At 40.3% G+C, this 27,365-nt stretch overlaps 1 protein-coding gene, 1 long non-coding RNA gene and 1 pseudogene across 2 annotated transcripts in view; 1 reads left to right on the top strand and 2 right to left on the bottom strand.

Annotated features, from left to right (window-relative positions):
- LOC120554981 overlaps positions 1 to 27,365 on the bottom strand; it is a 211,745-nt pseudogene that overhangs the window by 742 nt on the left and 183,638 nt on the right.
- LOC120554976 (NLR family CARD domain-containing protein 3-like) overlaps positions 10,626 to 27,365 on the top strand; it is a 77,872-nt gene continuing 61,132 nt past the window's right edge. Inside the window, exons 1-5 of the mRNA XM_039793823.1 lie at positions 10,626 to 11,073; positions 11,438 to 11,603; positions 18,930 to 19,134; positions 19,491 to 19,613; positions 20,970 to 21,077. Of these exons, the coding sequence (XP_039649757.1) occupies positions 19,046 to 19,134; positions 19,491 to 19,613; positions 20,970 to 21,077 (320 nt within the window). The 5' untranslated portion in view covers positions 10,626 to 11,073; positions 11,438 to 11,603; positions 18,930 to 19,045. The remainder of the gene's footprint in view (positions 11,074 to 11,437; positions 11,604 to 18,929; positions 19,135 to 19,490; positions 19,614 to 20,969; positions 21,078 to 27,365) is intronic.
- Positions 16,288 to 17,320, bottom strand: LOC120555015. The gene is made up of 3 exons (XR_005638616.1): positions 16,942 to 17,320; positions 16,761 to 16,830; positions 16,288 to 16,437 (listed from the first exon to the last, which is right to left on the bottom strand). It is a non-coding gene; the product is annotated as an uncharacterized LOC120555015 (long non-coding RNA).

Genomic DNA, 27,365 nt, shown 5'->3' with positions numbered 1-27,365 from the left:
AGATGAGGAGGAAAGGAGAGGAGAGAGAGACAGAGAGGGAGAGGAGAGGAGACAGAGAGAGAGGGAGAGAGGGAAACAGAGAGGGAGAGGAGAGGGAGATGGAGAGGAGGAGACAGAGACAGGAGACAGAGAGGGAGAGAGGAGAAGTAGAGGAGAGAGGAGACAGAGCAGAGAGGAGACAGAGAGGGAGAGGAGGGAGACAGAGAGGAAAGGAAAGGGGAGACAGGGGGTGAGGGAAATGGGGAGAGGGAAAGGAGAAAGGAAAAGGAGAGGAGAGGAGAAAAGGAGGAGGAGAGGAGAAAGGAATGGAGAGGAGAGAGAGGAAACAGAGGGACCAGGAGAGGGAGAGGAGGCAGAGAGAAGGAGGAGGGAGAGAAAGAGGAAAGGAGAGGAGACAGAGAGGAGAGTAGAGAAAAGGAAAGGGGAGACAGAGAGGGAGAGGGAGACAGAGAGAGGAGAGGAGAGTAGACAGACAGGGAGGAGAGGAGACAGAGAGGGAGACAGAGAGGAGAGGAGAGGAAACAGAGAGGAGAGGATGATAGGAGAAAGGAGGAGAGGGAGGAATCCAGCACAGTCCGGGTGACTAGAGTTATCTGGAGCCCGCTGCGCTATGCTGTTGTGTAAAATACTCTCTCTAGTAAGAACTTCTCTTATGATTGGACACTTTAAAGGAAATTAAACTGAATTTCATATAGTAATTGATTGACAGCCCAAATATGAATATAAATGAGTAAATTCCAGCCCTACATTAGATCAGATGAAGCTGTGTGTGAGAGAGTGATGTAATGCCCCTCCTCCTTTCAGGGTGGAGCCTGCTGGAGTCAGATGGTTGACACCAGGTCTGAGGAAGTGTAAGTCTGTTTTACATTTCATTCATGGAACTGTGACATCACTCATTCAACCCTCTGATGTCATCATCAAAGTGCTGATTGGTTAATAACTGCAGCTGTGTTGTGTCTCCTTCTCTCCGTCAGATTCCTGTGAACTCACACTGGACACAAACACAGTGCACAGAAAACTCAAACTGTCTGACAACAACAGGAAGGTGACATTAGTGGAGGAGGATCAGCCATATCCTGATCATCCAGAGAGGTTTGACTCCTGGTATCAGCTGCTGTGTAGAGATGGTCTGACTGGTCGCTGTTACTGGGAGGTCCAGAGGAGAGGAGTGGTTGATATATCAGTGAGTTACAGAGGAATCAGGAGGAGAGGAGACAGTGATGACTGTTTGTTTGGATGTAATGATCAGTCCTGGTGTCTGATCTGCTCTGATGGTGGTTACTCTGTCCGTCACAATAACAGAGTAACATCCATCTCCTCCTCCTCTGTCTCTGGTAGAGTAGCAGTGTATGTGGACTGTCCTGCTGGCTCTCTGTCCTTCTACACAGTCTCCTCTGACTCACTGATCCACCTCCACACCTTCAACACCACATTCACTCAGCCTCTCTATCCTGGGTTTGGGTTCAGGTTCTGGTCTCGTGGTTCCTCAGTGTCTCTGTGTCCTCTGTAGGACGGAGAGTCTCCTCCTGTTTCTCACTGCTGATCAGTTGAGTCTGTACAGGATCACACTTACAGAAATACTTCAGGTTATTGTTATGAACTAATGAATGAACTTTGTATAAAATAATTCAGAATGATTGAACAGATTCCTGGTGAACATTGTAAACTTCTTCCACTTCCTGTCCTTTAAAGATGGAAGCTGTGATCATGAAAGTGTAAAAATGTGTCATGTTTAGTTTTGATTTCTGTCTCTTTTCACAATAAAAGCATAAAGTTCCTGTGATGTGTTTGTGTTACGTTTAATAACATCCAAACCATAGACTGTAGTATGAATATAATAGTAATTATTTTACAGTCTATGATCCAAACTATTTCTTAATGAGATTCTGCAGATGTTTAAAGGTTGATCAACACAACAACATTAACTACAGAACACACACAGACACACATATGTATAATACTGTGTGTATATAGTCTATGAATACTACTCTCTAAAGTGTGTGTGTGTGTGTGGGGGGGGGGGGGGGGGGGGGGGGGGGGGGAGAGAGAGAGAGACCTCCAGCTTACATTGGGTTCTCCGAGCGACGAGCTAGCAGCCCCTGGCAGACGCTAGCTGGCTGTCCCGTCACTATATGGAGCTCCTCAACTCCGAAAACTTTGAAGCAAATTGTCAATTCGGCAACGATTTTCGCAAGACTGCCTATATTCGAAATCTAAAAAGTTCATTTCTCGCTTAAAACGTTCTCAGAAGTGAATTTAGTGATGAATAAGATGGCGAAAATTGTTAAAATTGTCCTGTTGTTGGTCTGCCAAAGAAGTCCCATTCACCTTGTTCTGAATGTGAGAGATAGCCACGCCCCCTGATTTGCATATAAGAACTGGAAATAAATAGAGTGAAATAAATAAATGTGGACTTATGAAATAAAAGTCTCTTGAAATAAATAAATGTGGACTTATGAAATAAAAGTCTCTTGAAATAAATTAATATGGACTTATGAAATAAAAGTACCATGAAATAATTAAATTTATTTAATTATGTATTTATTGCCTCATTTATTTATTTCATGGTGTATTTCAAAGGCATATTTATTTATTCATGTATTTATGTATTTATTCATTTATTTAATTGTGAATAAAACAGCATTCCATATTTTCGTATATATATTTCCATAATATATCTTAGCAGAAAGTTGAAAAATGTTGCGTTTACTTCACACAAGAGCAGCCATTTCCCCTGTTGCCATGGGAACGTTATAAAGTGACGTAATTCATCATCAAAAGCAGGCTGTTGGGGGGAATCACTTTTCTTTCTCTTTTTCATCTCTTTTTGCAAGTTCCCGCAATTTCATCGCATAAAATTGCATAAATATCCCACATATTCCATCGCATTTTTTAAGAAAACGTGCCGCATAATCAAGGATTTTTGCCTTCAACAATCACAAAAAAACTTGTGTCTCATAAAGTCTTTTCACGTCCAGTTTGGTCCACATAAAGCCTGAAAAAGTCAGCAAAAAAGTTCCAAAGCTGTCCTAGAATTTAGCAAATCAAGCAAAACTAATGATTACATTTTCTAAGTAGGCTACCACCCAGCTGACTCACAACGAGCTCTTTCTCAGCCTGAATATGCCATCTCTCTGGTTCTGGTTCTGGTTCTGGTTCTGGTTCTGGGGGGATTTCTGAGTCTCAAAGTCGTTGTTGTGTAATTGCAAGTTGAAAAACCCTTCCCCATGTTTTTGGATTGGGCCCGCGGGCTGTGAGTTTGACCCATGGTCCCTCCACTGTCCTGATGTGGAGATGTTAAACAGTTAGCTGTTGAATACACATGAGGGGGTAAACTAGAGCCAGGACCTTCTGCAGAGCATCTCTGGCATCAGCAGCCTCTTCTTCTGCTCTCTGTCTGTCCAACTGCTGCCTCTCCAGCGCCCCCTACAGGAGGACAGGAGGACAGAGGGAAAGACATGCAGCGATTTCACAGGAAGACGTAGAAAAGGAGGTCAAGTCCAGTAGAACTCTGTCTGTCCCTATTTTAACCATCTGAGGTCACGGTGTGGAGCGCCTGGTGCAGGTGTGTTTAGGGCCGGTCCAAATCCACTTTTACTAGTCTGACGGCAGTAAAAAGGGTCTGTGTGCCGGGCGCCTGGTCCTAAAGGGTTGTCCTTAGTGTCTTCATTAATCAGAGGGGTGTTTTGGGCGTAACATGCAATCAACCAATCAGAGATCATCTCCCATTCATCAACCAATCAGAGATCATCTCCCATTCCCTTTAAAAGCCAGGCGCGTTTGGACCTTGGAGCATTGCTGTTATGATGGAGGATTTACACCCTAATATTATTATTAGTAATCTTCTGCATGTGTGTGTGTGTGTGTGTGTGTCCTGTGTATCCCGTGTGTGTGTGTCCCTGTGTGTGTGTGTGTGTGTCCCTGTGTGTGTGTGTGTGTCCCTGTGTGTCCCTGTGTGTGTGTGTGTGTGTGTGTGTGTGTGTACTGCTGTGTGTCCCTGTATGTGTGGTGTGTACTGCTGTGTGTCCTTGTGTGTGTGTGTGTGTGTGTGTGCTGCTGTGTGCGTCCCTGTGTGTGTGTGTGTGTGTGTGTGTGTCCCTTGTGTGTGTGTGTGTGTGTGTGTGTGCTGCTGTGGCGTCCCTGTGTGTGTGTGTGTGTGTGTGTGTGTGTGTGTGTGTGCTGCTGTGCGTCCCTGTGTGTGTGTGTAACAAGCATAGTGTGTGTGCACTGTGTACGAGCCTAGGATCATTTTCCTAATGCTCTGTTAAAACAACAATGAACAATGACTATCTACTGAGCAACTATACAGGAGGTCTCTCCCACTAGGAAAACAACAGGAGGCCTCTCCCCCACTAGGAGATAACAGGAGGTCTCTCCCACTAGGAGATAACAGGAGGTCTCTCCCACTAGGAGATAACAGGAGGTCTCTCCCACTAGGAGATAACAGGAGGTCTCTCCCACTAGGAGATAACAGGAGGTTAACGGGCGGTTAAAGAGGAGTCACTGACCCCCGTAGGGGGGGAAACCCTCCCCGCTCAGCAGGCAAGACGATCCCAGAGAAAAAATAAAGAACTGGCAAAAGGTTGGGTCTCCTAGTCCAAAGTCAGACTCAGGTAGTTTTTATTATTTTGTGACAAAAGCAGAAATTAAAAGCAAGTGGTCCTCTACAAAATAAAGATAAAGATAAAGATAAAGATAAAGATAAAGATAAAGCCTCCGCTCTAACAGAGGTATTTAAAGCTGCTTCTCTTCTCCTCCTGGCTCTGTGTCTCCCACACTCATAAGAGTTCAGGTAATCTCCTCTTCGGTGTCAAAGAGGCAAATAAATCTTCCCCAAAACGCAGCGAAAAGAGCGTCTGGGCAAACTAAGAGAGAAGAGCACTTTTTGGCCTCTGTTTAACAGAGGTATTCAAAGCCGCTTCTCAGAGATAGTCTTTTTTCTTTTTCTCTTTTTCTTTTCCTCCCTTACACTCAGCGAGCGCAAGGGAACCCCTCTACAGCTGAGAGAGGCATCATGAATCTTCCCCAAAACAACAGGAAGTGCAAGATGGAGAAGGCTTCATGGCATCCCGATGCCACGTAAAGCGTTCGGGTAAAAGAGCCCGAAGGGACCCCAAAAGGGACCCAAAAGGGACCCAAAAGGGACCCAAAAAAGACCCAAAAGGGAACACCCGAAAGGGCTCAAAAGGCACCCAAAAGGGAGCCTAAAAGACCCCAAAAAGGGACCCAAAAGGGACCCAAAAGGGACCCAAAAGGGACCCAAAAGGGACCCAAAAAGGACCCAAAAAAGGACCCAAAAAGGGACACAAAAGGGAACACCCAAAAGGGCTCAAAAGGCACCCAAAAGGGACCCAAAAAGGGACCCAAAAGGGACCCAAAAAGGACCCAAAAAGGGACCCAAAAGGGAACACCCGAAAGGGCTCAAAAGGCACCCAAAAGGGACCCAAAAGGGACCCAAAAAGGGACCCAAAAGGGACCCAAAAAGGGACCCAAAAGTGACCCAAAAAGGACCCAAAAAGGGACCCAAAAGGGAACACCCGAAAGGGCTCAAAAGGCACCCAAAAGGGACCCAAAAGGGACCCAAAAGGCACCCAAAAGGGACCCAAAAGGGACCCAAAAGGGACCCAAAAAGGGACCCAAGGGGACCCAAAGGGACCCAAAAAGGGACCCAAAAGTGACCCAAAAGGGACCCAAAAGGGACCACCCGAAAGGGGCTGCTACTCGGCAAAAATACTCATATTTTACTACACAAAAACATTTTCCTCCTCCCAAAGTTATCTAAAGGGACGTACTATATGCAGACCTGCCAACCTGTAATGCGCATTTTGCGTAGTAGAAACACATTTTGACATCAGAATACGGTGATACGATTTGTCACTTTAAACTACGCGAAGATCAGGTGACTGCTTTGAGTTGACTGGTTGACGTGCAGTAACCGTCTCAGTCTAACTCTTGATGACAGGAGGCAGCTAAAACTTATGGCTAAAACAGGTAGCAGCCACGAGCATGCTGGGAAAAAAACACTAAAGAAGAAGAGTTCGACCAATCACAGCGTCGGGTCCCTTCCTCTAATGTCCAGCGGGGATATCGGCTACTGATCGTGTTCTTCATTCCTCCCTCATTCCCGTTTAGTCTGGTTGGTTCCCCATATATCTCTGGGTTTCTCCAAGGGAGGACTGGGCCTGCAAAGGTAAACGGATTTGATGTAGAAAGGTGAAATTGTGAAATGAAGAAATGTTATTTATTTATTTATATTATTATTAATAAAGCCTTGCATTTATAAAGTCTTGGATTTCGTTACAAAGGTCTTATATATTGTTTTGCCTTTCGTATGATTGAGTTCATACCGTAACAAAATTAACTGTTACTAATGTAGGTTAGCTGCTACTGTAACATCATGTTTTAGGTATAATAATAATCTATCTAAGTAGCTGTTATAAGGAACTAAAAGGTGTATTAAACATCATGTTTTAGGTATAATAATAATCTATCTAAGTAGCTGTTATAAGGAACTAAAAGGTGTATTAAACATCATGTTTTAGGTATAATAATAATCTATCTAAGTAGCTGTTATAAGGAACTAAAAGGTGTATTAAACATCATGTTTTAGGTATAATAATAATTTATCTAAGTAGCTGTTATAAGGAACTAAAAGGTGTATTAAACATCATGTTTAGGTATAATAATAATCTATCTAAGTAGCTGTTATAAGGAACTAAAAGGTGTATTAAACATCATGTTTTAGGTATAATAATAATCTATCTAAGTAGCTGTTATAAGGAACTAAAAGGTGTATTAAACATCATGTTTAGGGTATAATAATAATCTATCTAAGTAGCTGTTATAAGGAACTAAAAGGTGTATTAAACATCATGTTTTAGGTATAATAATAATCTATCTAAGTAGCTGTTATAAGGAACTAAAAGGTGTATTAAACATCATGTTTTAGTATAAAACTATCTAAGTAGCTGTTATAAGGAACTAAAAGGTGTATTAAACATCATGTTTTAGGTATAATAATAATCTATCTAAGTAGCTGTTATAAGGAACTAAAAGGTGTATTAAACATCATGTTTTAGGTATAATAATAATCTATCTAAGTAGCTGTTATAAGGAACTAAAAGGTGTATTAAACATCATGTTTTAGGTATAATAATAATCTATCTAAGTAGCTGTTATAAAGGGAACTAAAAGGTGTATTAAACATCATGTTTTAGGTATAATAATAATCTATCTAAGTAGCTGTTATAAGGAACTAAAAGGTGTATTAAACATCATGTTTTAGGTATAATAATAATCTATCTAAGTAGCTGTTATAAGGAACTAAAAGGTGTATTAAACATCATGTTTTAGGTATAATAATACTTATCTAAGTAGCTGTTAAGGAACTAAAAGGTGTATTAAACATCATGTTTTAGGTATAATAATAATCTATCTAAGTAGCTGTTATAAGGAACTAAAAGGTGTATTAAACATCATGTTTTAGGTATAATAATAATCTATCTAAGTAGCTGTTATAAGGAACTAAAAGGTGTATTAAACATCATGTTTTAGGTATAATAATAATCTATCTAAGTAGCTGTTATAAGGAACTAAAAGGTGTATTAAACATCATGTTTTAGGTATAATAATAATCTATCTAAGTAGCTGTTATAAGGAACTAAAAGGTGTATTAAACATCATGTTTTAGGTATAATAATAATCTATCTAAGTAGCTGTTATAAGGAACTAAAAGGTGTATTATATAACGGCTTTTCATATCTTTATTTGGTTTCTGTCGACTTTGAATGAAGTGTGTTTTACGATGCTTAAAGTACTGATTATTTACATGAAGTCTGGTGGGTTTAGCGATGATGTGTGTGTGTGTGTGTGTGTGTGTGTGTGTGTGTGTGTGTGTGTGTGTGTGTGTGTGCGTGAGTGTGTGTGTGTGTGTGTGTGTGTGTGTGTGTATGGGTGTGTGTGTGTGGGTGTGTGTATGTTTGACTGTGTGTGTGTCTGTGTGTGTGTCTGTGTGTGTGTGTGTGTGTCTGTGTGTGTGTGTGTGTGTGTCTGTGTGTGTGCTGTTGTGTGTGTGTTGTGGGTGTGTTTGTTGTTGTGTGGGAGAAAAAGAGAAGGGGAGAGAGGAGGGAGGGAGAGATGAAGAGGTGATCAAGAAGATCAACAGTGGTCGAGCCCTTCAGCCCCACCTGGAAGAAAAGAAAGTAAAACAAAATACTTGTTTTTTATGTTCAGTTTGCTTTGTATTAATTTTTAAAATAACCTCTATTTAAGGAGCAAATAAGAAAGCATATCATTTCTAGTGTTATGGTTTTGGTCTTGTCTTATTTTGGTAGTCTGTTTTTTGTGTTGTCTTCTGCTCAGTTTCCTGTTTTATTTTGAAGTCTCTGGTTTTCTGTCTTGTCTTGTCCGATCTACTTCCTGTCTTGTGTTTCCCTCCTTTTTTGATTGCTTTGCCCAGCCTAATGTGTTTCACCTGTTTTCCAGCCCTTGTGTCACCTGTCTTGTGTTTTCTCGTTAGTCTGTGTATTTAGTCTGTGTGTTTCCCCTTGTCCTTTGTCAGGTCATTTTGTGTGTTTGTTTGTTTGTACTCTACCGTGTTCAGTCCGGTCTCCTCGTCTGTGAGTTTTTGTCTTTCGTTTCTGTTACTGGAATTTTGGAATCTGCCTTTAATAAATCCTCCACTGTAAACGTCCTCCTGCCTGCCTGCCTGCCTGCTCTCTCCGCATTTTGGGTCCGCCATTCCCTACTCCTCCCTGCTGAACCTGACATCTAGATCTGTTTTTATTATAGTGGTGAAATTGTACTTAACGTTACAACTTTTTAAACAGACTTATATGAATTCATCATTTTCAGACCAATGTTATATGAAGGAATAAAGACTAAATTCTGATGAACACACAACAGTGATGCCAACACGGACACAAACAATCTAGTTTCTTGTGTTCTTTTAAGATATATTACAGTTTAGGTTTTACTCCTGGCTCTAACATGATATTACATGTGTAACCAAACGAGGACAAAATACAAAGTGGGGTCATCACATATACACATACTGTCTGTCATATGTCGTTCAATCTAGCTAAACTCTATAAAGAAAATCTATCTGTTTATGGACATCAAGCTAGGCTATATGCTAGTACTGCATTCTAGTGTTAGACAGTCCTTCCAGAAAGGTTTTTTGTGATTGTTGAAGGCAATAATCCTTGATTATGTGGCTTATTTTCTTAAAAAATGAGATGGAATATGCTATATATGATATTTATGCAATCTTATGTGATGAAATTGCAAAAACTGCAGTTTGATGAAAAAGAGAAAAAAAGGAATTCCCCCCCAACATCCTGGTTTTCGATGATGTTCAAGTCGCGTTATTACGTCACTTCATAATGTTCACATGGCAACAAGGGAACTTCACTTGTGTGAAGCAAACGCTAAATTTTTCAACTTTCTGCTAAGATATATTATGGGACTTTTTTGCAACGAAAATGCAGGGATACGAAATCATGCAAGCACCGCATATTTTGCGCCAAAATCGGCAATTTATGCGGCCAAAGTGTGGCGAATTTGAAAAAATGCAGACTTGGCTCATTATGTATTGAATTATGTGATCGCATAATCAAGTATTTCTGCAGGGACTGATTAGAAAGTATGCTGCAAAAATGTCCTTAGAGCAGCCAATGTACGTTACCTATACAGCACCTATCTACGATGTAGATTGGTGAGACTTGAATATCTGAATTAATTAAAAATATTATTTTCATCTCTGAATGATAAATATGTCAAATTAGTATTATAAAAAACAAGAAATTTTAATTTATTTGTATGTGTTTACATTTTGTATTTCTCCGGTTATGAATGTATTTGTGTAGTTTCTTATTATTTGTATAAAGTCAATATATTTCCTTAACATAATGCTATAAACAAAGGATTCTGGTTAAAACAAAGGATTACACATATTTTTCCGGAGCATTAAGCTGTTGTGCAGACTTCAGCTTCTTTGAACTAGTTTGTGTCTCCAGTCTTTAAATCTTTCAGTCAGTAATGGAGCATCGACAGAGCAGTCACTGACAACAGCAACCACAGTCACACAGAGGGAAGAAACCAAGGGACTTCTGAAAACTTTGTTTTGAAGAAACTAGCATGTTAGTAATCAGTAATTACTAATGTTAACTAGCATGTTAGTGATCAGTAATTACTAATGTTAACTAGCATGTTAGTGATCAGTAATTACTAATGTTAACTAGCATGTTAGTGATCAGTAATTAGCCTGTGTCTATGTTATCTCCTTACATATACCTACGCTCTCCGTCTCTGTAAGATTGGGAATGATTGAGATTTCTCTTGGCACAGCTACCAGAAGACTTCTGAAAACTTTGTTTTGGAAGAAACAAAGCTCTTATTGTGAAAGTCTGCTTCCTGACAGGTGGAGCTGTGACGCATCAGAAAAAAAACAACTCGCATGAGTCGACATTTTGGACTGTTTGAGGAAACTGTAAGTTGCTGTTTGATACTTTAACAACACGTTAGTCTTTGGTCTCTTCAGGGTTAGTTTCTGGCTCTGTAATGTTAAATATAATAAATAAATATATACATTATATAAATATAATGTTTCTACTTCACTTCTTATTTCCTGAGGAAGTTTAGATGACTCTTGTGTTGAAGATAAATCTCCATGTTGTAACATGAACTACTACAGAGGAGGTTTTAAATCCTTTGCCAGGTGTTTCTACGTCTGTCTGTCCCAACCGTGAGGCTGCAGTCAGGAAACTTTACAGCTGTGTAGTTGAGATCTAAATGAAGCTGAGTTTGAAGATGGGGGGTCTGAGCCTTTCTCCTGCTGTCAGAAAACACACCGTCGTCTCCACCAGCGTAAAGTCAGACACAACAGGACTCTACTGTTTCCTCTGGGACCTTTCAGAATAAAATGTAGTGACCTAAATGCCTCTGTTACTGTTGTAGTGATGTGTGGAGGAGGAGAAGTGTCTTTAATGTCATTGTTTTTAACGTCTCAGGCAGGGTTTCTCTACCATTGGAGCCGTTTTAGGTACCACCTAACTGAATTAATGTGAAGTCAATGTGATCATCAAAACTAAACTTTTCTCAGATTTTATGATTGTAGTCAGACTTCTTTAGCTTTAAGTTTGACTTTAATATTTCTGAGTGTTATTTGTTTATCAGCTGATCTAGCTTTTCTAACATTTAAGACACATATGGTAATAATAACGGTCCAACATTATGCAAAATTGTATATTTTTTTATTGACAAACGTAACCTTTTCTTGAAAGACAAACCATAAACTCCCTGCAACTGAATATTTGGACCTCAGTCTTCTACAAAACCTAGAACAAACACTGACAGGACAGAAAAGTGAGATTGATTCTCAGTCTTGGCTCCATTAGTCCAAATCTCATTTTATTGTGAAAATCTGCTCCTGTTGCAGCCCTTCCTGCCTGCTTCCTGACAGGTGGAGCTGGGACTGATTCCAGGAAACAGCTCACCTGATTTCTCTCCAGGTGGAGAGCGACCCTCTTCTTCATCAACTCTTCTTCATCAACTCTTCTTCATCAACTCTTCTTCATCAACTCTTTGGACTGTTTGAAGAAACTGTAAGTTGTTTGATACTTTAAAGAGGTGATATTATGCTTTTTGGCTTTTTCCCTTTCCTTAACTGTGTTGTATATGTTTTTTGGGCATGTAATAGGTTTAAAACGTGAAAAAGCCCAAAGTCCACCCCAAAGGTAGTTCCATTTCCAGCAGAAAACCCTGTTCACAAACTGCTCCCAACAGCTCTATTGTAGTGAAGCCTTTTCTTCCGTGACGAGCTGACGTCAGCTCGTAACAGAAGTTATAAAGCTCGCCTAGCTGCTAAGCTCCCCAACCGCCACCACCAATTCAAGTTTGTTAGACCCAGAGCGCGGGCGTGTGAGAGTTCCGGTCATGTCCAGGAGACGCTGTATTCGTCAGTGCACGGGAAATTTCCTCTTCTTTTCGTCTTCCAAAAGACGATGAATTTAAGAGTCAGTGGTTAAAATTTGTTTTTGGCACTATTCCCTGACTACAACCCCAACCTTATGTTGTGTTCTGTCCATTTTACGGAGGACTGCTTCCTGAACCTGCAACAGTTCAATTCAGGATTTTCAAACCGTTTAATTCTGAAAGACAGTGCAGTTCCGACTCTGTCTGGTCATCATGGAGATTCAGAACCACAACCTGTAAGTACGCTAGCTATAATTTATAAACCTTTAGGAAGTGTTGAAGTGGGCAGGTTGTAGCTAAACTACAGCTAAAGCTGTAGCTAATGTTATATCCGGTGTGAAATTGTTTAGCTCATTTTTAAGAGATTATTTTTTTTAAATATGGTGATGGGTTGTGTATTTAAAGATGTGAAATATTGCTGTTGTGTGGATGTGCATTTATTAGTAACTTATACCAGCTGCTGTTACGGTGGCAGTGAAATGTAGCCTCGTTACAAAGTTAGCAGAAGCTAACTTTCTAGCTAGCTAGCGCTAACGTTTTGTGTTCAAACCGTTTTGTTCAAAGCTTTTGAACACAATTACGTAACACTGCATTAAAATCGACTATCGCTTTTCAGTCAAAATATGTAGAACAGTGTACAAGTGTGCATGTGAAGGTATGTTTAGAACGTTAATGCTACTTTACAGGTTGATTGGTAAGGGCATTGAAACCACTGTATAAGCTCAGCTGATTTGGTAGTGTTGGCTAACGTTCTGTAAAGTGGTAAACAACACGTGCTTTTAAGTTGCTTTTGTTACGTGGAGACCGTTGTCCATAACCAACAGTATATTTGCTCCCTACTTACACAACCGGGGCTTTGACTAGCAAAAGGATGTCATGTGGTGTGTTAATTTGTTTATATGCTACTTGTGCTGTCTCCTGATTTCACAAGGGATAAGAAGGTTAGCGTTACAGATACTGACTCTTTTCATCTGATTACTGTCTTATTACAGAGTACATCACAGCAGCACCTCGAAACCCCACACCTTTCCACTACATTCCATGACATAGGATGCCAGACCGAACCACCACAAAATATGTCAGTGGGCATACAGTCCAGTGCTCCAAAAATGAGAACAGTCGGCACACAGCTATCCATGGGTACGCTGAGGGCTTCCATGAGAAGCCAATTCAAATAACAAAAGCATCACATGTTTTTGCATTTTTAGTTCACATGCAGTACCTGTAAATGCCTTACTCTGCTGAAAACCCAATATATAATAAACATGAGAATTTCATTTCGTTATTGTAAAGAAAAATATTATTTAAGTTTTTCCTTTTTTTTCTTAGGCACCCAGGCAATGGTGCCCTGTGTTAGTGTTTACACTGAGACCACCTTAAAGCTCCCCAGAATTCACCCCGATGTCTTCAACACCAATAAGACCCCAAGATTACAGACCTCGCAAGAGACCTCGTCTTGAGTTGGAGGAGGAGGAGGAAGAGGGAGACACCTCAACAGAGTTGCAAGCTGAGCCACAAGACTCAACATATATCCCTGGTGACTCTGTTCTAACGGACGAATCTGCCATGTCGTAAGTTCGATATTTGTATTACATTTCAATATGACTTATTAGCAGAAATGTTAAACTTGGTAGGAAAGCTAAAGCAAGAATGTATTCTTTTTTTTTCTTTTTTTTGTCTGAGCCAGTGTTCTTTTTTTTTTTTTCTTTTTTTCACGATAAGTACATTGTTTTTGAAAGTTGCCTAAGGGGAGCTTTTTCAAAGCTGTCCTGTATGCAAGAGGCAGTGTGATGTTTTGCCGCGAAAAATGGGAACGTATGTGTCATTCACACAGCTCTGCCCAAACTGCAACTATTCAAGACAGTGGCAGAGTCAGCCTGTTGTAGGAAGTACCCCGGTCGGCAACCTACACCTGTCAGCGGAAAAGGTATTGCTATAACTATTTAATATGAAATGGCAATCACTGTACTGTTTTCACAAACGTACCAATTTTACATGTTTTCACAGATATGCAAGGCCATGAATCTTCAGATTTTCCAGTATGACACCTTCAGGAGGCATGCTAGGAGTTTTCTGGAGCCAGCCATAATCCACAAATGGAAGACGGATCAGCAACATCTTTTTCAAAAGTTACAGCATGGAGGAAAGATTGGAGTCAGTGGAGATAAGCGAGCTGACTCCCCAGGTAAGACAAAAGTCCCAACAGTCTGTTCTTAAAAGCATGGTACTTAAACATTCAATTTGAGTTGCAAAGCATTGACATGGTCTTTGTTATATAATCTTCAGGGCACTCAGCAAAGTATGGGAGCTACACACTGATGCACCTAGACAGTAACCGCATTATCGACCTTCAGCTTGTTCAGGTGGGTCCCATATTTTTTTTTTTTTGCCTTGCGACATGATGAAAGATGATTCTGTATAGCTTTCAATGTCTCACATTTATATCTATGCATTTTTGTCCCACCACCAGAGCAATGAAGTAGGTGGTAGTTACCACATGGAGAAGGAGGGCCTTAAATGCTGCCTGGATCTACTGGATTCAAACGGTTTGGTGGTGGACTACATTGTCACCGACCGTCATCCACAGATCCAGAAGTATCACCCACTTCTATGATGTGTGGCACTTTGAGAAAGGTACGTCTTCATCCTTGTTTATGTCAGTGTGGCTCATTGACATACTTTGTGTTTAGTTATTCGTCAAAGAATGTCCTGAATATAAATTTATTGCATATGTACTTTCTGCCAGGTTTGTCAAAGAAACTTGACAAAGTTGCGCAAAACAAGGACTGCGGGGTGTTGAAGAAGTGGGCGCGTAGCATCAAAAGCCATGTCTACTGGAGTGCAACATCGTCAACATCAGGGCCAGAGAAGGTAGCCAAGTGGATGTCGATGGTCAACCACATCCAGAACGTGCACTTGCATGAAAACCCTCTTTTCCCGAAGTGCCAACATCCTGATCGAGTGTCAAGGGATCCAAGTAAATGGTTTCAACCAGGTATGTAAACAAAATGTGAGTAAAAGAATTAAATTTAAAATGCAAAACCTTTTTTGCTTATAATATTAATAACAAAAAACAACTTCACCTCAAATGCCCGTTATAATGAAATATTATTGCTGTTTTTACTGTGTTAATGGGCTGCAATTTTAATAAAATGTTTTTTAATTTTATTTAAGGGTCAATGGCGCTCTACAAAGTGGAAAAAATCCTGGTCAATAAGAGGGTTGTCAAAGATGTGGAGAAGCTGAGCCACCACTACCAAACATCATCCCTGGAGGCTTTCCACAGTTTGATCCTTCGCTTCACACCCAAGAATGTGGTTTTCCCTTTCATGGGCATGCTTTGCAGGTAATACAATGAATACATTCAGTAACATTATACACCACAGCTACTGCCTAATGGCTTATATATATATAAAATATCAAAATTGTTGTGTAAAACAGACCCTACATACAGTAAGTTTTAAACTACTTTTATCTATATAACAAATAATGTAACATCAATAGTGACACATTGAATATTTACAAGTAGTGTTAACTTTAGAAAAACATCTTTTGTAATTACAAATAGTGACACTTGTGTGTGTGTGTGTGTGTGTGTGTGTGTGTGTGTGTGTGTGGGTGTGTGTGTGTGTGTGTGTGTGTGTGTGTGTATACAAGTATTGTAAACGTAACAAATAAATAGTTAAGGCTAAAAAACCAAATATGTAGAAATAAGGTGGCGCTCTGAGAAGAACGCCTCGTAAGTAACTAGTGATTACTTATATGCATTAATTCACTGAATATGTGGAAGAACTTATGAGGCTGGTTTTCGAGGAGGTGTTTGAGGACCCAACTCCATTTGTTGAGGTGCTGAAACTGATCCCCATCCCCAAGGACCTGGCATCGGAACATGAGAGACCCTCAAAGGAGGAGGTGGTTGCCCGCCATCTGTCCCGCTTTGCTCAAGGGACAGCCGGAACCGTACATACTAGGCACCCGGATCAAGAAACTGCAGGCGTATCCGGCGTACAACGCACGACGGGATTACCACCCTAACAGTCCTTCCCAAGTAGCCCCAGCACCAGTTGACCAAGCCAAGATAGGCAAGGTGCCTGTATGGACAGGATTGGACAATAGTGAACATCACTCTTATTTATAGTGTATATCTGTATTTTTTTCCTATTATGTATATTAAGATTGTTCTATTTATATAAGCGTTTCAACATTTGATGAAAATAAAGACATTATAATTGTGATTTCTTCATTAGGTCTTTGGTTTATTGGTAAAATAATTTTATGGGACAGTTAATTACATGTTTTAAAAACTTACTCTTTTTCTGTTCGACACCTCAAAGGTCCATAGTCTGCTCTGTATATAGTGTAGATGTTCCGCAGGGTGTAGTGGTTCAAACAGGTTGGCTCTAGGTCTGGATGGTAAACCATGCAGGTAGGTGGGACAGGAACCTGTTGCATTTGTGTAACAACCTAATAATAAAAATAAGTAACTCATTTAGAATAAATATTACCTGAGGAGGCAACATTACTGCAAAATGGAGATACTGATTGATGAAGCTACATTTATTTGTTAACCTTGTATGTATAAAACAAATGGTGTTGTCAAAGATCATAGAAATATAATTGATTACAAATAATTACATCCAGGAGGTGATGTGAAATGATACAATTTTACACAACGGTAAAAGTAAACATGACAACACATTTTGTAGTATTTTACAACAGAGGAAGGTTAGTCAACATCATATCCACTTTGCATGACTGTTGTATACGTTCTAATATATTATAATTACCATTTGTATTTCTTGGCAACAGATGTTTTCAACTTCAGTGGACATTGTCGAGCAATTTCCACAAGTACACCTAAATATAAAATAAAAAACGTTAGTCACCCTCCAGACAGTCAATGGACATAAAGTTGTTACTGTGATAGAAAGGGTGCAGAATTCAAACTGAAATACTTAATTAACTTACCACTCTGAAACATCTTGCTCCAGTCTAGGTTGTGAAGCTGGTTCGGGTTCTGTTTCGGGATCAGACTCTGGTTGGAACATGTACGGCTGAGCTGAAGCCATGGTTACCGGTAGATAGATGCTAGATCGGATCTGTTTGTTTTGGATCACACTACCATGCTATCAGGGCCCGCCCTACTCTGCATCTAAGTGGCTAGTTGTCCTTACCTAGGTACTGCGCATGTGTGACTCCAAACAAAGATGGGATAGCGGTAAGATGCTTCACTCTGTAGCTAAAACAGAGAGCTCAACAGTCTCTGTTGAAATAGAGTAAAACAGGAGCTGCAGCAATGTGCAGTACAACAAAAATATGATGTTTTTTGAAAATGAAACCATGTAAACCTATTCTGGTACAACCTCTAAATACAATTATGAACCTGAAAATGAGCATAATATCACCTCTTTAACAACACGTTAGTCTTTGGTCTCTTCAGGGTTAGTTTCTGCCTCTGTAATGTTAAATATAATGTTTCTACTTCACTTCTTATTTCCTGAGAAAGTGTTAAGGACTCTTGTGTTGAAGACCAGAAATCTGTCTGCAGCAGTTAGTGTCGGTCGTTCTGTTCACTGACAGGACTGATGTGGAGACAACATGACTCAGCTCTTTTATTCTCTAACTAAACCAACTAATATGGAACTGCATCACTATTAGCTGGCACTCCTCCAACAGGAACTAGTGGCACTTCTTTATGATGCAACTCTGTGTTCAAATTCAATACCATGTTATTTATAGTGTCCAATCCTAATCAGGACACTCTACAAATAGATTAGGTGTAGACCAAACTCTCAGCAATCATTTGGTGCGACAGTGGAGAGAAAAAACTTCTGATGTCTAAATTCCTGCATTCAGATATTTCATTTTCGTTATTTATACAGGAAAAATTTTAAAGTAACAATAAGTTACAATATAAATGGCCATTTATTATATAATATATAAAGTATATAAAGTGATATATATATATATATATATATATATATATATATATATATATATATATATATTAGTATGCACAAATTTAATTTATAAAATGTAGGTTTCCACAGAATGAAGCTGTATCTCGACGCTCTTCTAAATATCCTCGTCTTAATCCACATTAAAAAAATCCACAGGACCACACGGTAAAAGTTTAGTTATTTACGTTTACATAAGGAAAACATAGAACAGTGCAAAATCACCTTCCAAAAAATGATGCAGAGAGCCAGAGAGAGAAGGTGAGAATGGTAAAATAAATTGTTGTATTCCAATTAGCAAAACATAAATAACTGCATTTAGGCTCCTAAAAACATCCTTATTTATTTGAAGGAGAACACAAAACTCAGGAGGCAGGTAACACTTAAACATGTAAATATATAGAATATAATGCAGTAAGAAGGCTTTTACATCAGGGACCTGAGCCCAGATCTGCTCTCTTTTAATTAAAGAAATTCTCAGTCGACTAACACTCAAAGGATTTGATGGACTAATGGATAGTTGATTTAATGGACAGGTCTGTAAAACAGAGTTTCTCCTTAAAGACTCATGCAAAAGCTCCACTTTAAATCCTGTTTTTACATTCGATACACAGGACAGAAAGGTGAGACTGATTGTCATAATGGAGTCTTGTCTCCATTAGAGGACAGAAAGATGACATTAGTCCTGGAGTCTTGTCTCCATTAGAGGACAGAAAGATGACATTAGTCCTGGAGTCTTGTCTCCATTAGAGGACAGAAAGATGACATTAGTCCTGGAGTCTTGTCTCCATTAGAGGACAGAAAGATGACATTAGTCCTGGAGTCTTTCCAATGTTCCTGTTCTCCCAGAAAGAGAATGAATGACAGAGCAGGATGAGCAGAGAGCAGAAATCATTCAGTGAAGAGCTTCAGACTTTATTTTCTGCTTGATAGCTTCTAGTTTCTCCAGCAGCTTCTGTTCCTGGAGATTAAAAAGTGGTCTTCCTCTCTTTCTAACAGGACCCATCAGAGACCAGACCCTGCTGAACCTGGACCTGAACCTGAACCCAGCTGTGTGTCCATGAAGAGTCACCGCTAGCTTGAAAAAAAGACCTGTAAAGGAGAGGCGAGTAGAAATGGAGGAGAGAGGATTGATGGAGAGACTTGAAAGGCAGAAGGAGCAAATTGAAAGGGAAATTGAAATGTTAAGAAGAAGAAGATTGAGGTGAGTTGTGAACATCCAGCAAACTGGAACGAGTCTCATTGTTGTCTTGTCTGGGTTGTTTTGGGTCATGTCAGTCTCATGCACACTCCTTCAAATAAGCGTTTTTTTGTGGAAATGAATTATTGTAGCTGATGACTGAAATGAGAATATTTTTGCTAAATAATTTCCAGTTATTTTTTTTATATTTTCATTCTGATTTCAAAAGATATTTTTATTGAGTTTTGGACAGAATTTAAAGCATTATTGGCATGTTATTGTTAATAATTAGGCCTATATACATATTCAAATTAATATTATATTTTTTGCAGGAAGACTTTACCTGAACATGTGACCCTCAATAAATGTTTTTCTATCAGGACGCAGCAGAGACCAGAGTCTCCTGAACCTGAACCTGAACCCAGTTGTGTGTCCTTCAAGAGTGACCGGTCATATGATTTCTATATTAACTTTAAAGGAGAGCAACCCTCTGCTGAAAAGAGGTAAGCTGTTAATAATATTATAATATTGGTGATTCATGTTTCAACTTTTATGTATCCAGAGAAGTTTTGGAAAGGTTTTCAGCATCTTTCTTCTTCACATACAGTACAGGCCAAAAGTTTGGACACACCTTCTCATTCAATGCGTTTCCTTTTTATTTTCATGACTATTTACATTGTAGATTCTCACTGAAGGCATCAAAACTATGAATGAACACATATGGAATTATGTACTTAACAAAAAAGTGTGAAATAACTGAAAACATGTCTTATATTTTAGATTCTTCAAAGTAGCCACCCTTTGCTTTTTTTGATAACTCTGCAAACCCTTGGTGTTCTCTCAATGAGCTTCATGAGGTAGTCACCTGAAATGGTTTTACCTTCACAGGTGTGCTTTGTCAGGGTTAATTAGTGGAAGTTTTTCCCTTATTAATAAAAAAAGCAAAGGGTGGCTACTTTGAAGTTATTTCACACTTTTTTGTTAAGTACATAATTCCATATGTGTTCATTCATAGTTTTGATGCCTTCACTGAGAATCTACAATGTAAATAGTCATAAAAAAATAAAAGGAAACGCATTGAATGAGAAGGTGTGTCCAAACCTTTGGCCTGTACTGTATATTTATATTCTCACATCTGAAAGCTGTCCAGTAAGACCAGTCTTCAACTGTAGATCTCAATTTCATATTGGACCTGGTTTGGTCCAATATCATCTGGTGTTTTAGCCAAATTAAAAAGCTGAACTGCGCAAGGCTAAGGCGGTATATTTCCATCAGCAGATTACCCATTCTTCTACCAACCCAAAGACATTATGGCATACCCTTAAGGTCATCACTGGCGAAACTGAAAAAAAAAAGAAAGTCAAAATTTCCCTACAGGGTACTCTTATTTCTGTCTTTTTGTGGAAAAAAAATATTGCAGTTGATGACTGAAATGAGAATAATTTTGCAAAATAATTTCCTGTCTCACTCAAAATATTCTGTTTAGACAAAAACATTTTTTTTTAATATTTTTATTCTGATTTGAAAATATATTTGTATTGAGTTTTGGACTGAAAGTAAATCATTATTGGCATTTAATTGTTAATAAATAGGCCTACAGACATCAATATTAATATTATATTTTATGCAGGAAAACTTTAACTGAACATGTGACCCTCAATAAATGTGTTTTTCTATCAGGACCAGATTATTATGATTTTTATCTGGAGTTTAAGCTTTTTAACAGTTTTTTTGTATAGTTTATTGAACTTCTTTGTGTTAATCTTGTTTAAGTTACTGCTTGTATCTCCAGCAGTTTTTGTGTCTGAACACAAAAAAGTGAATTTCCATCCCTGTTGGTCTTTCTCTCTGTGTGACAGGATCCATCAAAGACCAGACTCTGAACCCAGCTGTGTGTCCTTTAAGAGTGACCGGTCAAAAGATCTCTATATTGAATTTAAAGGTCAACATTCCTCTGCTGGAAAGAGGTAAGCTGTTAATATTATAATATTGCTGATTCATGTTTTAACTTTTATGTATCCAGAGAAGTTTTGGAATTTATTTTTAGCATCTTTCTTCTTCACATATATTTATATTCTCACATCTGAAATCTGTCCAGTGACTTGGTCCAAAATTATCTGGTGTTTTAGCCCCATGAAAAAGCATTTTAAATCTCCCATAGCCATAGGGTAGGCTAAAAATCATGAATGGTAAAATTCTTCCCAAATGTTCTTCTCCAACTGGGAATACCAGGGGGATGGTTGGGATGTATGCGCTTCAGAGTGCCCCTTCCAGGGTAATTTCATCTGCACACCCCCCCTGAAGAACCAGAGACCCTGGGTAAGTGTTTGTGTCACCTGGGTCAGGACACTATTTGTTGAAGAAGTCCTGCACACTGTCCATTACGCATGCAAATACTGGGACTTCTTCAACAAGTATTGCTGGTAACCTTTGTCTTTTCCAACACACCTGCCCCAGAAAAGAGGTGTGGTAAAAAGCGCTTTTGATCAGGACACTATATGCCATGAGAAGACCTCTGCCATTTGAGTCTGGAAGTTAAGGCCAAGTTTCAGTGAGTGGCTTCATGACCAGATTGTTTCCCCCCGTCTCCTGACCCAAATTGGTCAAAATGCAAAATTCTCCCCAAATGTTGGATGTGGGTTTGCCAGTTGGATGTCAGATCAGAAGTCAAAAAGGGGAAGCAAAAAAAGGGGAACCACCATCCAACAGTATCCTCAGTCCAGGTAAGCTCTGCTTCCCCCTCCTGAGTCGGCTGATGGTTTTCAGGCCAACTGAAGGTTTTTCACCGTTGACTCCCCAAACTTATTCTACCTAAAAAGTGTTTGGCTCCATGACCACAGAAGCTGCAGACCTCCTGGCCTCATGATACCAGTCTGCTGCTGTAGGAGTTATTTAGGCCAAAGATGTTGTAGCCCTTGTTTACTTCTTAGTTCTTTCTGTTGATTCACAATGGGGTCAGCAGTACCACCAACACTTTAATGTCAGGGGAAACCATCTGATTCAATGCTGTTATCAACACTTTAAGTCACAGGACCTTTACCTTGTGTTTGTCTCTGTGTGGACAGACATGATGTGAGCTAATTCTTCCTGATTCCTCCACAGAGTGGGCCAGGAGAGCTCAGAGGTTCCCATTGGTCAGTCTGCCCAGCAGCATCAAACACACCTGGAATCCATATTTATGGTCTGTACATTTACAAAAACTACTTTTACATCTATTCTGTTCACAATCATCTCCATGCTGCACATTTTAGACCAGAGTATTGTCAGTCCATACAGCATGTATCTGATGTTTGATTCCATGACTTCAGTTTGATTTGATCCATATAATCTTCTGTTCCAGCTGCTGGAGGAGAACATCATCACTTTTGTGAAGAACGAGCTGAAGAAGATCCAGAAGCTTCTGAGTCCAGATTACCCAGAATGCTCAGAGAGTCAGACGGAGGATGAGGATGAAGAGCAGAGGAGCAGCAGAGAGGCATTTCTGAAGATCACACTGTACATCCTGAGGAGAATGAAGCAGGATGAACTGGCTGACCGTCTGCAGCGCAGTAAGAGGATTTCACTAAATATTTAACTAGCTGGACTAATAGGACGTTTACTACTGTCTCCAGAGATGGGTCAAAGTATGTTCATGTTTCTTTATAAATCACTTACTGATCTTCATTGTTCTGTATTCATTCAGGAAGTCAAGCTGGAGTTTGTAAGCGTAAACTCAAATCTAAACTAAACAAGAAGTTCCAGAGTGTGTTTGAGGGGATTGCTAAAGCAGGAAACCCAAACCTTCTGAATCAGATGTTCACAGAGATCTACATCACAAAGGGAGGGACTGCAGAGGTCAATGCTGAACATGAGGTCAGACAGATTGAAACAGCATCCAGGAAACCCAACAGACCAGAAACAACAATCAGACGAGAAGACATCTTTAAAGCCCCATCTGGAAGAGATGAACCAATCAGAACAGTGCTGACAAAGGGAGTGGCTGGCATCGGGAAAACAGTCTTAACACAGAAGTTCACTCTGGACTGGGCTGAAGACAAAGCCAACCAGGACATCCAGTTCACATTTCCATTCACCTTCAGAGAGCTGAATGTGCTGAAAGAGAAAAGGTACAGCTTGGTGGAACTTGTTGATTATTTCTTTAGTGAAACCAAAGAAGCAGGAATCTGCAGGTTTGAAGAGTTCCCGGTTGTCTTCATCTTTGATGGTTTGGATGAGTGTCGACTTCCTCTAGACTTCCTCACCACTGAGATCCTGACTGATGTTACAGAGTCCACCTCAGTGGGTGTGCTGCTGACAAACCTCATCAGGGGGAATCTGCTTCCCTCTGCTCGCCTCTGGATAACCACACGACCTGCAGCAGCCAATCAGATCCCTCCTGGGTGTGTTGACATGGTGACAGAGGTCAGAGCGTTCACTGACGCCCAGAAGGAGGAGTACTTCAGGAAGAGATTTACAGATAAAAAGCAGGCCAGCAGAATCATCTCCCACATCAAGACATCACGAAGCCTCTACATAATGTGTCACATCCCAGTCTTCTGCTGGATCACTGCCACAGTTCTGGAGGATGTGTTGAAGACCAGAGAGGGAGGAGAGCTGCCCAAGACCCTGACTGAGATGTACATCTACTTCCTAGTGGTTCAGTCCAAAGTGAAGAACATCAAGTATGATGGAGGAACTGAGACAGATCCACACTGGAGTCCAGAGACCAGGAAGATGATCCAGTCTCTGGGAAAACTGGCTTTTGAGCAGCTGCAGAAAGGCAACCTGATCTTCTATGAATCAGGACCTGACAGAGTGTGGCATCAATATCACAGTAGCCCTTGAAGTGTACCTAGAGCAAGTTCACACAGATCTTTAAAGAGTGAGAGAGGACTGTACCAGGACAAGGTGTCTTTTCAGCCTCATCCATCTGAGTGTTCAGGAGTTTCTCTCTGGCTGCTCTTCAAGTGTCCATCTGATATTCACTCACCCCTCTGAGTCAACCTGCTGGTGAGCAGAACAAACAAAAATCAACAACACAGTTCCTACCAGAGTGCTGTGAACAAGGCCTTTACGGAGTCCAAAATGGACACCTAGACTTGTTCCTCCTCCGCCTCCTGGTCTGTCCTTGCAGACCAATCTGTGAGTCTCTGCCAGGTCTGCTGGACACAGACAGGAAGTAGCTCAGAGACCAAATCAGGAAACAGTTGAGCACATCAAGAAGAAGATCAGTGAGAATCGTCTGCAGAGAGAAGCATCAACCTGTTCCACTGTCTGAATGAACTGGAATGATCATTCTCAGTGGGAGGAGATCCAACAGTCCCCTGAGACTTGTAGCGTCTCTCCACAGATTATCTGTCTCCTGCTCAGTGGTCCATTCACTCAGACTCCTCTATCCTGGGTTCTGGTTCTGTTCTCCTGGTTCCTCAGTGTCTCTGTGTCCTCGGTAGGACGGAGAGTCTCCTCCTGTTTCTCACTGCTGATCAGTTGAGTCTGTACAGGATCACACTTACAGAAATACTTCAGGTTATTGTTATGAACTAATGAATGAACTTTGTATAAAATAATTCAGAATGATTGAACAGATTCCTGGTGAACATTGTAAACTTCTTCCACTTTCCTGTCCTTTAAAGATGGAAGCTGTGATCATGAAAGTGTAAAAATGTGTCATGTTTAGTTTTGATTTCTGTCTCTTTTCACAATAAAAGCATAAAAGTTCCTGTGATGTGTTTGTGTTACGTTTAATAACATCCAAACCATAGACTGTATGTAATGAATATAATAGTAATATTTACAGTCTATGATCCAAACTATTTCTTAATGAGATTCTGCAGATGTTTAAAGGTTGATCAGCCCAACTACAGGGTGCTTATTGGGAAATGTAGTTTGAGCACAACCTTAGAGACACACACAGACACACATATGTATAATACCGTGTGTATATAGTCTATGAATACTACTCCTAATATATGTGTGTGTGTGTGTGTTTTTGTGTGAGTGTGTGAGAGAGTGAGAGAGAGAGAGAGAGACCTCCAGCTTACATTGGGTTCTCCGAGCGACGAGCTAGCAGCCCCTGGCAGACGCTAGCTGGCTGTCCCGTCACTATATGGAGCTCCTCAACTCCGAAAACTTTGAAGCAAATTGTCAATTCGGCAACAATTTTACAAGACTGCCGCAAGATATATATTCAAAATCTAAAAAGTTCATTTCTGGAAAACGTGTCTCAAGAGTGAATTTAGTGATGAATAAGATGGCGAAAATTGTTAAAATTGTCCTGTTGTTGGTCTGCCAAAGAAGTCCCATTCACCTTGTTCTGAATGTGAGAGATAGCCACGCCCCCTGATTTGCATATAAGAACTGGAAATAAATAGAGAGTGAAATAAATAAATGTGGACTTATGAAATAAAAGTACCATGAAATAATTAAATTTATTTAATTATGTATTTATTGCCTCATTTATTTATTTCATGATGTATTTCAAAGGCATATTTATTTATTTATTCATGTATTTATGTATTTATTCATTTATTTAATTGTGAATAAAACGGCATTCCATATTTTCGTATATATATTTCCATAATATATCTTAGCAGAAAGTTGAAAAAAGTTCCAAAGCTGTCCTACAATTTAGCAAATCAAGCAAAACTAATGATTACATTTTCTAAGTAGGCTACCACCCAGCTGACTCACAACAAGCTCTTTCTCAGCCTGAATATGCCATCTCTGGTCCTGGTTCTGGTTCTGGTTCTGGTTCTGGGGGGATTTCTGAGTCTCAAAGTCGTTGTTGTGTAATTGCAAGTTGAAAAACCCTTCCCCATGTTTTTGGATTGGGCCCGCGGGCTGTGAGTTTGACCCATGGTCCCTCCACTGTCCTGATGTGGAGATGTTAAACAGTTAGCTGTTGAATACACATGAGGGGGGTAAACTAGAGCCAGGACCTTCTGCAGAGCATCTCTGGCATCAGCAGCCTCTTCTTCTGCTCTCTGTCTGTCCAACTGCTGCCTCTCCAGCGCCCTACAGGAGGACAGGAGGACAGAGGGAAGAGAATGCAGCGATTTCACAGGAAGACGGAAAAGGAGGTCAAGTCCAGTAGAACTCTGTCTGTCCCTATTTTAACCATCTGAGGTCGCGTGGTGGTGGCCTGGTGCAGGTGTGTTTAGGGTCGGTCAAATCCACTTTTACTAGTCTGACGGCAGTAAAAGGGTCTGTGTGCCGGGCCTGGTCCTAAAGGGTTGTCCTTAGTGTCTTCATTAATCAGAGGGGTGTTCTGGGCGTAACATGCAATCAACCAATCAGAGATCATCTCCCATTCATCAACCAATCAGAGATCATCTCCCATTCCCTTTAAAAGCCAGGCGTTTGGACCTTGGAGCATTGCTGTTATGATGGAGGATTTACACCCTAATATTATTATTAGTAATCTTCTGCATGTGTGTGTGTGTCCCTGTGTGTGTGTGTGTTGTGTGTGTGTGTGTGTGTGTGTGTGTGTGTGTGTGTGTGTCCCTGTGTGTGTGTGTGTGTGTGTGTGTTCCCTGGGTGTGTGTGTGTGTGTGTGTGTGTGTGTGTGTGTGTGTGTGTGTGTCTGCTGTGTGTCCCTGTGTGTGTGTGTGTGTGTGTCCCCTGTGTGTGTGTGTGTGTGTGTGTGTGTGTGTGTGTGTGTGTGTCCCTGGGTGTGTGTGTGTGTGCTGCTGTGTCCCTGTGTGTGTGTGTGTGTGTGTGTGCTGCTGTGTCCCTGTGTGTGTGTGTGTGTGTGTGTGCTGCTGTGTCCCTTGTGTGTCCCTGTGTGTGTGTGTGTGTGTGTGTGTGTGTCCCTGTGTGTGTCCCTGAGTGTGTCCCTGTGTGTGTGTGTGTGTGTGTGTGTGTGTGTGTGTTTGTGTGTGTGTGTGTGTGTGTGTGTGTGTGCTGCTGTGCGTCCCTGTGTGTGTGTGTGAACAAGCATAGTGTGCACGCACTGTGCACCCAGCCTAGGATCATTGTACTAATGCTCTGTTAAAATAACAATGAACAATGACTATCTACTGATCAACTAATTTTTATGACACGTTCATGTGATTTTAAGTAAAATCATAGAAAAAGTGTTTTTTCAACAACTCAACCTTTTCTTATCGCTAAACAACAGTTTTGATGCCTTCCAGTCAGGTTTTCGACCACACCACAGCACTGAGACGGCTCTTGTTAAAGTCTTTAATGACATCCACTTAAACACAGATAGTGGCAAAATTTCAGTCTTAGTATTACTTGATCTCAGTGCTGCATTTGATACGGTAGACCATGAC

Source organism: Perca fluviatilis, unplaced genomic scaffold (genome assembly GCF_010015445.1).
Source record: "Perca fluviatilis unplaced genomic scaffold, GENO_Pfluv_1.0 PFLUV_unplaced_scaf_1, whole genome shotgun sequence".
Lineage (NCBI taxonomy): Eukaryota > Metazoa > Chordata > Actinopteri > Perciformes > Percidae > Perca > Perca fluviatilis.
The sequence above is the reverse complement of the archived record's forward strand: the minus strand, read 5'-3'. Positions and strand labels throughout refer to the sequence as shown.